Source organism: Thamnophis sirtalis, unplaced genomic scaffold (genome assembly GCF_051295495.1).
Source record: "Thamnophis sirtalis isolate CommonGarterSnake01/CBP01778 unplaced genomic scaffold, rThaSir2_p1.2 scaffold_7, whole genome shotgun sequence".
In the NCBI taxonomy this organism is placed as follows: domain Eukaryota; kingdom Metazoa; phylum Chordata; class Lepidosauria; order Squamata; family Natricidae; genus Thamnophis; species Thamnophis sirtalis.
The window spans coordinates 84,205,775-84,217,773 of NW_028261387.1; the positions used below are offsets into that span (position 1 = coordinate 84,205,775).

General features: G+C 41.2%; 1 protein-coding gene across 1 annotated transcript; it reads right to left on the minus strand.

Annotated features, from left to right (window-relative positions):
- Positions 1-1,688: 1,688 nt before the first annotated feature.
- LOC106546651 (androgen-induced gene 1 protein-like) lies at positions 1,689-11,281 on the minus strand. The gene is made up of 7 exons (XM_087720523.1): positions 11,109-11,281; positions 8,705-8,848; positions 6,163-6,264; positions 5,109-5,224; positions 3,803-3,954; positions 2,117-2,319; positions 1,689-1,802 (listed from the first exon to the last, which is right to left on the minus strand). Exons 1-6 carry the CDS (start codon positions 11,274-11,276, stop codon positions 2,285-2,287), a joined length of 717 nt encoding a protein of 238 aa, XP_087576649.1. The 5' UTR covers positions 11,277-11,281; the 3' UTR covers positions 1,689-1,802; positions 2,117-2,284.
- Positions 11,282-11,999: the final 718 nt, after the last annotated feature.

The following is an 11,999-nucleotide window of genomic DNA, read 5'->3' on the forward strand; positions in this document are numbered from 1 at the left end:
GGGGGAGGGAGGGAGGGGTTAAAGCAAGGGTAAGGTTTTGGAAAGATTATCCTGAAGCTGCTGCCTTTGCATGCAGGATCTGGCTTCCCAAAACTTAGCAAGAACCAGGGGAAAGTGTGTAATCTCCCCACGGCCAATTGATCGGAGCCAAAAAGCCCTGAAAAGCGTTATCCTTTCCCACTGAAAATGACCGCTGCTTCCAAGAAGTATGGGGAGCAGGCCCAGGCAGTGCTGGGCTTGGGCGGGATAGCATGGGGGGGCCGTAAGGGCAATGACCATGGGGCAGATGCTGTAGCAGTTTTAACTTTGAAACAGAGTTGTACAGGTAGCCCTCGACGTATGACATTTTGAGCCCAACATTTATGTTGCTAAGTGAGAAATTTGTTAACTGAGTGCCCCATTTTATGACTTTTCTTGCCACGTTAAGTGAACCGTTGCCGTTGTTCCATCAGAAAGTTGCAAAAGGTAATCAAATGACCTTGGGACACTGCGACCGTCATAAATATGAACCACCTGTTAAGCATCTGAATGTAAACCATGTGACCATGGGGCTGCTGCCATGGTCATGTGAAAAATGGTTATAAGTTCATTTCTTCCAGTGCCGTTGTAACTTTGAACAGTCACTAAATGAACTGTTGTAAGTTGAGGACTACCTGTATGCAATGTGGGGGGCAGCTATCGTAATTTTGAACTCTTATTAAGTGACCTGTCATATCTCAAGGACTACCTGTATTTTTTAAAAAAAGTAAGAAGGTATCCCAGATAAAGATTCATGCACTGCTGTTTTATGGCATTTTTGAACTTGCAGGTGAAGGAAGGAGGAAGCAGCCTGATTTTATTTTATTGCTTGAACCTGATGATTACGATGTCAAGAGTAAGACCTCTTTCTCGGCAGATGTTTATAGAGAAATTGGGTAAAAGTTTAAATAGATTCTACTTATTACCCCGTTTTCCCTAAAATAAGATCTCCCTGGATAAGCCCAAATGGGCTTTTGAGCGCATGCGCTAAAATAAACCCTCCCCCCAAAATAACTCCTCCCCAAAAATATCGCAACACAGCCGCAGCCATGAGGTGACCACGCTCGCCGCCTCCTGTACCTCAAAAATAATAAAACCAATAGTCTTATTTTGGGGGTCAAAAGAAAATAAGACCCTATCTTATTTTTGGGGAAACATGGTAGTGTGTGACCCTATTGGCTGCTGAGGAGACAACTTTTGTCCCCAAAGGCATGGTTTATGCTACTTTTAATTTTTAGCCTGTTTAAAAAAAATAAATAGAAAGTTGAGATGCAAAGTGCTTCTTTTGCTGACATTATTAATGAAATGATCTTATTTGCAGAATCACCTCTCTGATTACTCACAGAGGCACACAGCCCACTACTATCTGCGTTCAGGGGGAGTCTTGCTACCACATCAGTAGCTGCATTTTTCTTTTCTGCCATTTTTCTCTTTCTACTTGGATGGCCTTTTTACTGATGAATCAGGAGCTTGTGGTCTTCCAAACTGCTGTTGATTAAAAAAAAATCCCATTTCTTGAAACCCTGACACGGTAACTGGCATTGCTTGGGAACTGTGTATCAACAACATCTGGAAGATTCTAAGATTCTTCACTTCTGCTCCAAATGATGAGATTGAGAAAATGTTACCCCCCACCCCTGTAAACCTTAAGAACCATAAAATCAATAATGTTTTCTAGGTTCAAGTTGCACTGTATTCCGTTGGGGGAGCTTGTCCTTTTAATGAACTGATGTCTTTCTCGGGGGTGGGGTGTCTTCTCTACATAGCCTTCTTTCAATGCCTTGCTGTCGAGAATAAAAGAGAAAGAGAATGTGAAACTATTTGGCTATTCTGCAAACCTTTAAAATTGACAAATAAATGAATGAAATAAACATAGCATAATACTTTATGTCACTGTGGCATAGATACAAAAGCCCTCCCGACATGTTTCCCTCTTTATATATGGAGGAGATCCCTGAAAAACCTCTTTCCTTCTTCCAACTGCTGAAATTCACAAGGGCGATGGCATTTGGCTCAGCTGCTCGTGAGAAACGGGGCCCTTTTATACGTCACAAATATGTACATAAAAAAGTGAAAATATTAAAAATGAAATGCCTACCAGAAAAGGAAGCCTGGCCTCTAAGTGCATTCACTGAGGATGTTAAGGGGTCTCTCCAAAGAAAGCCCTTCGGAGGAGGGGACTCTGTCCGTGATAGTCACCCGTTGCATCATTAACAGTTAGGTAAGGATGTGGTCTTCTCCCAGGTCCAAGGAGTGCACCCTGAATTTAGGTTGATTTTGAGAGAGCCAGGAGAGTGAAATCTGTGTAATTGAAGATGGGGTGTTAGCCAAACCACTTCATATTCAGGTAGCTTAAAGTCCTTAACCCATCTTTAAAAATATATATATATTAAATTAATAAGCCACCCAAGATCAATTATGAACTTTTGGTGGTGTACATATATACAAAATCAAAACAAATTTAAACAAAATGCAGTAGTACAAAAAGAGCGTCTGGAGAAACAACCACATGATCACCAGGGGCCTGTCACCCACTCTAGTCCAAGGTTTAGGACAGGGATGGCGAACCTACGGCACACCTGTCAAAGGTGACACGCCCTGATGTTTTGGTGACATGCTAGCATGCACTAATGCCCGACAACTGTTCTTGAAAGCACGCACCATTTTTCGATTTTCAGAGGCTGCGGAGGTCACATAAGAATGGTGTGCACCAGGGGTGGGTTCCGGCACTCATTACTGCTGGTTCGCTCGTGGCTGTGCTGCGCGTGCATGCGCAGTAGAATAAAAATTGTTCTGCCCACGCAGAAGCAAAACCCCCAATATGGTGGTGCCTATGGCGCCGCCCGGAGAACCGGTGAGGGGGCATGGCAGGTCTGGATTGCTGGAACTGGCTGAACCAGTCCGAACCAGTAGGAACCCCCCACTGGTGTGCACCCTCTAGACCTCTTGGAAGTTACTTCAGGCCCGCCTTGGCACTGATGTTCAGAGTGATCTAGAATTCTAGATGAGAGAGGGATGATAGAGAATTTTTTCTCTTTTGTTCGGGTATGTGTGTGAGAGACACACACATACCAACAAAGTCAAGATAGGCATTTTCTGCACCTTTGACATGCTGGACCCAAAAGGTTTGCCATCACTGGTCTTGGAAAAGGGCAACTCTTAAGTCTGTGATGGTGAAAGTATGGCGCACTCGCCAGAGGTGGCACACAGTGCCCTGATGGCACGTGAGCCGTCGCCCCAGTTCAGCTCTGCCATGCATGCGTGTGTGCCTCTTGCTGGCCAGCTGGTCTTCAGGTCTCTGCCAGGCATGCGTGATATGCGTGCAGTGTGTGTGCACGCATTGCATTTTGGGGGGTTGCGCTGAGCACTCCTACCAAAAAAGGTTAGCCATCACAGTCTTAAGTGCTTGTCTAATAAGACTAAGGCAGAGACTCTAACAGGATGTCATTTCAGAGGGCAATTGCTAGGACAGAAAAAGCCTATTTCTTGAGTTCCATCAAATGTCCTCACTTAATCAAAGGTGCCCAAAGCATGCTGATTGCCAGATGGCACAGGGGGCAGCTGTAAAAGAGAGGCAGCCCTTTGAGTCATCAGACCTCATGTCTTGAAGGGCTACCAGCCCCTTGGATTGCCCTGGCATTCATTATGACGGCTACAAGGTTCTTTCTTAATGAAAAACAAACTGAATAATGCTTCTCTCATGAAAACATTAAATCCTGGAAACGTGTAAGCAGACAGGGCACTGAAAATGTAGAAAAAGAGGGGTGGGGGAAGAATAATTTACCCCACAGCCATTTTGTTAGGCGCTCCCCGAGGAAATAGAAGATGAGCATTATGCCCACAGCGATAACGATGAACATCGCCTTTCCAAGTAGGCCAAGCACTCCTAAAACTGGATAAGCCCAAATCCCTGACACATGATGTATCCAAAATATCCTAAAACAAAGCAAGAGAGCATCAGAATGAAATGCGAGAAGCCAAAACAGGTTAAATATTGCACCTATTTGGAGGTTGCCTGAAAATATTTCAGTTGGCTAATTCTTACAGATACAAAACTTAATATTACATGAAAATAATTAAACATCTACAATGTGATCTCCAAGGCTAGGGCTAGGCCTATGAAAAGCTCCGTTTGTATGAGGAAAAATGAAATGCTTTGTTGTTAGCTGCAAAGTCATGTCTGACCCATCGTGATTCCATGGACAACGTTGCTCCAGGCTTTCCTGTCCTCGACCATCCTCTGGAGTCCATTTAAGCTCACGCCTACTGCTTCAGTGACTCTATCCAGCCACCTCATTCTCTGCCATCCCCTTCTTCTTTTGCCCTCAATCGTTCCCAGCATGAGGCTCTTCTCCAGTGAGTCCTTCCTTCTCATTAGGTGGACAAAGTATTTGAGCTTCATCTTCAGGATCTGGGCTTGTAAAGAGCAGCCAAGGTTGATCTCCTCTAGGACTGACTGAGTCCAAGGGACTCAGATTCCGATTAACAGAGCCGGAAAAAGACAACAGGAGTCTTCTCCAGCATCATAGTTCAAAGGCCTCAATTCTTTGGCGCTCAGCCTTCCTTATGGTCTAACTTTCACAGCCATACATTGCAACTGGGAAAATCATGGCCTTGACTATACACACTTTTGTTGGCAGGGTGAATGCTCTGAACCTTATTTAAATCAGTAGGACACAAAAATGTTTGACAATGACTACTTCATAATGGCAAATCTGTTATCTTCCAGATAGTACTACTGAAGTACATTTTCCAACTTCCATTACTGTAGTGAAGGATGGATTTGGACTGCTTGGAGATGAACTCAGCAATATCTAAATGCTATAGGCTGAGAGATTGAGATACTGGGTTTATGACAGATACACAAGTGGCATTGAATCCACATATATTTCTGTTGTAATTTTGCCTGCAAACGTGTATGGTGATTTTTAAATATTCTACAAGAATTATTCATTTGTTCAGAGAAGCAATTGCTTCTCTCTCCTCTCCTCCCTCCCCTTCCTTCTTTCCTTCCAGTTAATACAAAAGAAACATCTGAACAAAATAGTTTTCAATTCAAATACATTTCTCAAACAAGACTGAATACCTACCATGATAGGTATACAACTACAAAGATGCCAAGTCCCAATAGTCCTTTCCGTCTAGGAGGATACTTATGTGGACATATAACCAGCTCTATGAAAAGCAGTGGCAGGATAGTAGTGTGCTAAAAAGCAAAAGGAGAACATAAAAAATGTATGCATGGAAACAAAATCAGTCATATTGTTTCTTATTCTGATTTTGGACCACTAGGAGTCATGGTGGCACAAGTGGTTAGAATGCAATATTGCAGGGAAACTCTGCTCACAGCCTGGAGTTCGAGTCTGACCGGCTCAAGATTGACTCAGCCTTCCATCTTTCCAAGGTCAGTAAAATGAGGATCCAGATTGTTTGGTGCAATATGCTGACTCTGTAAGCTGCTTAGAGAGGGCTGTAAAGCACTATGAAGTGGTATATAGTTGTGAGTTTTATTGCTATTGCTCTTCTGTTCCAACATTATTGCAAGAAAAACACATTCAAGGTATTTTTTCTGAAAGCAGAAAATTCTGTCAAGTTATAGAGTTCCTTTTGAAAAGCCTATGTGGACACACATAGTCCTTGACTATGGACTAGGGGGGCAAGGATAGTTGATGCGCAAAATATACATTGCAACGCTTATTGCAAAGCCTCTCAACTATCAAACGAGAACCCGGCCTTCACGTGGTGCCCCCTGTTCCCACCAATCGGGCTCTGTCGACCCTTGGGACTGGCGTCCCCTTGGGTATATCCAGCCGAAACAGCTTCCATGGATCGCCGTATCCATTCCTTTTTAGGGCTAAACAATATCAGTTGCCTCAATGTGCAAACATTGCTACAAACAGGGAAGCAGGCCCTTCTCGCTAAAATCATATAATAGCGAATGGCTGCACCACCTGACAACCCTAGCCCAGGACCGAAAACAGTGGCGTCAAATTTCCATGGAAGTCGCCTATACCCACGATGGGTGAAGAGGCGTCAAGTACAAGTACAAGTCCTTGAGATATGACTGGCCATTTAAAATACCGATCATATAATTCATAACAAATTGCAAGTGTCAAAAGAAGAACCTAATCTTCAAATACTTACCATGCTGTGATTAAGCCAATTCGGATTAATATCATCCAGCTCTTTAGGATACACTAGTTCTCTGTCAATGGCATAAAGGCCCCAGAAAGCAACAGCTACAAACTAAGAGAAAACATCTGAACATTAATGAGAACCTCAAATGTTGGATTTTTTTTTTAGAAATCTGGCAGTCACCATCTTACAAACTGCCTTTTTACATGTATGAACATAAGATGATTATCGTTTTAATTTCTCCAGATGAACATATGATTAAAAATTGAACCTTAAAACATATTCTGGCTCATGCAGTGCAACATACAATTGTATCTGCACCTGTAAGGTTGCACGGAGTCAGGTAGCATATCAATTATTAGTTGTCTAATTTATAAGCCCTCTCCTCAACTTCAGATCAATCTCCCTGTTTTAAAAAAACAAAACTAAATAGTATGTAATATTTAACATTATATTTTGTTATGTAAAGGTAGCTTTGCATAATAAAATAAAATAAAGAATGTAGGGGGGATGAGAAAATTAAACATTTCTTCCTATGTTAATAAAAATTGCTGTCAAATTTTATTTGCATTTTAAATCTGCTATTGCTGCCAATGAAATTCTCATCTGAAATACAAATAGCTGATATATAGAGGCAATTTTTCCAGAACCATGCCAGGAAGGAGAGGGAATAAAAAGACATTTCTAGGAACCTTTTAAAGAAAAGAAATAGGCACAGAACACTGGTTTTCTTGGCTGAATCATTAACCACCCAAGTACAGTTATTATAAAATTTAAATTATAATTTTTGGTACACTGGAAATCAGGTTACTTTTTATACTTTAAAACAAGTGGAGGAACTTTCAGAGACAATAACTTTCAGAGCTTTCAATTTTGTGACATGCAAATAAATTTAACATAAAGTTTCATAAATAAGGTGTACAAGTGTCACTTCATTGCACATTTTTATCAGTTGAGCCCTGTTTTTTGATCAGGAATTTATTTTTTAATTAACTCCCTAAAAACACTTGAAAACCCCAATTTAGGACTCTCCATAAATGAACACCACTCAATGTGTATTTCGGTGCCTACCTACTTGAATGGAAATCCCATTTTATTTGCTGTTTTTTATGCATGATTATATCTTTACTGCTAGAGACTAGAGATATTTTATAAAGATTATTCATTTTTAATGCCTTTTAGACAGTGCTGGCAACTGCTTGGGCAAGTCCCTCAAATTTTGGCAACATTTTCAGATATGGTTTCGAATTGCTTCCTTCCTAGGGCTAGGAGAGAGTCAGGGGCCCAAGGGCACTTGAAATTTATGTTGTGATGTAAGAAATTTGTGAAGCAAACTTTGCCCCATTTTACTACTTTTCTTGCCACATTTGTTAAGTGAATCACTGCAGTTGTTAAATTAATAACATGGACGTTAATGGGAATGTGGTTTCCCCATTGACTTTGCTTGTCAGAAGGTCAGAAAACGGGATCACATGACTTCAGGATACTGCCACTGTCATAAACGTGAGTCAGTTGTCCAGTATTTAAAGGTAGGTCACATTACCATGGGGATACTATAGCGGTTATAAGTGTGAAGAATAATCATGTCACTTTTTTCAGTGACGATGTAACTTTGAACAGTCACTAAATGAGCTGTTATAAGTCGAGGACTACCTGTATATAATAAAAGAAATAAAATTATTTCTAACCATTTTAGCAGTAATGGTCATAGGTGGTTTATTTTCTTTCGTGTAAGTAGCATGTTGCCTGTGTGTTTGTTTATGACCTCCCTGTGTGCTGTGGTAGTATATTCATGAATACTGGGCAGCAAAGGGGGAACTGCACATTCAGTGTTGTGGGACACATAACTAGGAAGAAAATCAGGGTCATAGAATGGAGCAGTCACCAACTTCTGAGCCAACTCTTATAGAGACGCACTTGGGAATTTTTTTCTGAAAAGTTTTTTCCAAGCCAAATCTAGACCTTTTTCCAATTTAATGTTTCTTTTGCTAGCACTGAGCTCTGCACACATCTCTTTGTTTATGCCCCTTCATTATGAGAATTGACCATTTACTGACTGCTATCTGTTTTCTGTTCTTCAACAGGCCAAGCTCTCTCATGACTGCTTTAAAGAACAAAACCACCAATTTTCTTAGGCAAATGCTACAATGGAAAAAATGTTGGTGCTAAACTGGAGGACAAAATAAATAATAAACAATCCACTATGATGAGGTTACCATTGAGAAAACAATGTTGCTTTTGTTGATTTTATCAGTAAGCAAGTTGATATACTTGTTTACTGTGATTATGGAAAGGATCATGTGGTTCTTAAGAAAACCATCTAAAATCTCATGCCCCTTTAAGCTAGGAGTGGGGGAACGATGGTCCTTTTATGATTTGTGGATTTCAACTCCTAAAAATTATGTCCTCAGGAATTCTGGGAGTTGAAGTCCACAAGTCATAAAGGGGACATCATTCCCTACCTCTGCTTTAAGCAACTCTGATTCAATTTAATAGACTTATAGTACAGTATGGAGTTATTTAAATAATAGCAGATATTGTAATTACTTACTAAACCAACAGGAAATACATATGCAGAGAAGATGAAATCTCTAACAGGCACCACTGTAGATGACACTTTCTCTTCTTGGGAAGGGACAAACAGAGCTACAGCATCAATTGTGAAACACAATAAGTACAGCACTGTCTGTAGAAGCTATGAATTCAAAGAAGTTATATTTAAGGTGGAGCATACATTTTCTTTCCATTTTTTATAATCAAAGAATAATATTTAAAGTTAAAAGCTATGATTTGGGATATTTCTCTCTCTCTTCTATTATATCTAAGTCCCTTAATCAAGATTTCTTCAGGACACCATATCAGGTACTTGAAAAGGCCTCAAAAGTGAGAACTGTGAATCTACATCTAAATCAATTACTCCTCACCTAGTGCTTTGCTGACATTTTGAATTGCAGTTCGTAGAATTTCCAATGTGATGGCAAAACAATAATTCCTACAGAGGAAGGAGTTACTGTCATCTGCACCGCTATAACTGTCTGATTTGGCTCTGCAACCCAACAAGACAGACAGAGACTTCATGGATAACTAGAACAGCAGAAAAAACAATTGCTACCAACCTGCCTTCCATTGAGGACCTGTATATTGCACAAATCAAAGAGGGCTGTGAAAATATCTATTGACCCCTCACATCCTGGACATACATTGTTTCAACTTCTACCCCAAAAGGACGCTATAGGGCACTGTACACCACAACAACTAGACACAAAGACAGTTTTTCCCCCAAATGCCATCACTCTGCTTAACAACTAATTCCCACGACACTGGCAAATTATCTAAGACTGTATTACTATTATTCTTCTCTTTCTTCCTAGTACCTATCTCTTTTTCCACTTATGGCTATAATCATATTGCTTGTATCTTTACTATTTATATTGTTTTATTTGTTTCCTAGTATAATTTGATTGCTTATTAGTAATCTATAGCTATCTCTAAGTGTTGTATCTTATTATTCTTGACGAATGTATTCTATTTTATTTTTCTTTAATGTACACTGAGAGCATATGCACCAAAGACAAATTCCTTGTGTGTCCAATCATACTTGGCCAATAAAGAATTCTATTCTATTCTATAAGTTACTCAGCAACAACTGAAGGGGATCAACAATTCATAGTTGCAAGCCAGCAGGTTCCAATGAGTCTCTGGTCTCTTGCACCCAGAATCACCAAGGAAAAAGCCATAAGTTTACCTTGTTTTTATGTGATCAAAGGCGGTCTGAGCATTTAGCAGAGGATCCATATTAGAGAAATAATTGCTTTACAACTATTGATTTAGCCACAAAGGAAGACCTCGGTACCCATCATGGTTTGTAAATCCTGCAGAAACTTTTCTGGAAATGCAATGCAGTATTTTTTTATGTATAGGCAAGTTGAGCCAAGATCCCAATGGTTATTGTGGCAGGCTGATTTTAGCAGAAGAGAGGTAAGGAGCCATGGTAACATAATAAGTTCTTCTAACGCACATACCATCAATTAGTCACTAAGAGCACAATAGCACAATATGAAAAAAAACCATGAAGAGTGTTAAGGGATAGGTGCAAAGGACATCAATGAATTAAAGAATCAATACAACATTACAAGTACAAGTAAACCCAAGTGCTTACTTATAAGTGCAATACAATTGAATCCAACCAGATTATTTATTCCACACCACTACATCATTCAGTATTGCTAAAAAACCACCTCTCAAAAAACCTCAATGAAAGAAAGAATCATACAATTTTACACATAAAAGTAAACTCAAACGCTTACTTATAAGTGCAATAGAAATGAATCCAACCGGACTGTTTATTCTATACCACTACATCATTCAATATTGCTAAAAACCACCTCTCGCAAAACCTCAACGAATGAAAGAGTACAATATTACACATAAAAGTAAACTCAAACGCTTACTTATAAGTGCAATAAAGTTGAATCTAACCTGAGTTTTTATTCCACTCCTCAGTATTGCTAAAAAAAAAACACCTCTCGCAAAATTCCCAGTCATTATTGGCTGCCACCATTCAGACTTGTGCTGGGACTTATTCCTTTCGTTATTTCTGAGGACACCAGCCAGGGGAAGACTGATTATATTCTTCGCTCTGCTTCCTTCCCCATGTTCTGGGCTGCCCTTTCCAGAATTCCCAGCCAGAACGGCTGTCGGCTGGGAATTTTATAGCCCAACTCTCTTCAGATTGAGACGTAATGGTCATCTCCATTACGATCCAAAAGCAGGTTGAAAGAAAGGATGCCCCAGGGTTTGGCTTCACCTGTACTAAACTGACCCTTTTAAGGTAAGCTCGCGCCCCTCTTGCCCCGCCTAGCCTCGCTCTCATTGGCTCGCCTTCCCCAAAGCCCCTCCTCCGCCATGTGCGAAGGGGGCTAAGACTGATTTGGACAAGCGCAGCGCGCGCCTACCTGGTTGAGGAAGGTGAGGTATTTCCATTGGCCGCCATAACTCTCGTCGGGCACTTTCCGGACCGACCTGGGCAACCCCAAATTTTGAGTCACGGCGAAGATCGCCCAGAGGAGGCAGATGAAATGCAGCAGCGCCACAGCTCTCTGACCTCGCACGGTCAGCCGCATGGTCGTTCATTCCACGCCGCGGTGCGTAAAAAGTAGTAATTAGGGGGAGGGGGGGGGAAAGTAAAGTATTAAAAGGCGCGGCGGCGCCACGCGCCGGCGGATCCTCCGCGCAGGCGCTGATGGAATTTGGCGCTCAATCGCCCGCCGCCATCTTGGCTGCCATTTGAAGCTTAAAAAGGCGAATTTTGGACCGTGACGCTTCCTCACCTCATAGTGGGCCGCGATGGACAGTTCTATGTGTATACCTTTGGGGGAGGGGGAGGGAAAAGAAGAATAGTGACTCTCCCGGTGTAAGTGTCGTTATTCGGTAAGTATTCAGTGCAGGTAGAATTGAGAATATTTGACATTTCTGAAGCTGTAGGTTGATAGGAACTGCCTTTAGATATTCGTTCCCTTGTTAGGGGATGTTTTGTTCACTCCCCTCCCCCCCCAGATAAACGGGATGGTACTGACCTGATTGATATGGGAGGGGCCTAAGGATGTGGGCGGGAATCAAAGGTTTAAGGCTGCTTTATGAATGCGTTGGCTTTTAACATTTGTTCTGGATAATAGAATAGAATCGCAAAGGTGGAAAGGATCTTGGGGGTTGTCTAGTCCAGCCCCCTGCCTAGGCAGGAAACCCTACACCATTTCAGACAAATGGACATCCAACATCATCTTAAAAACTTCCAATGTTGGACTTCTGGAGGCAAGTTGTTCCATTGATTAATTATTCTGTCAGGA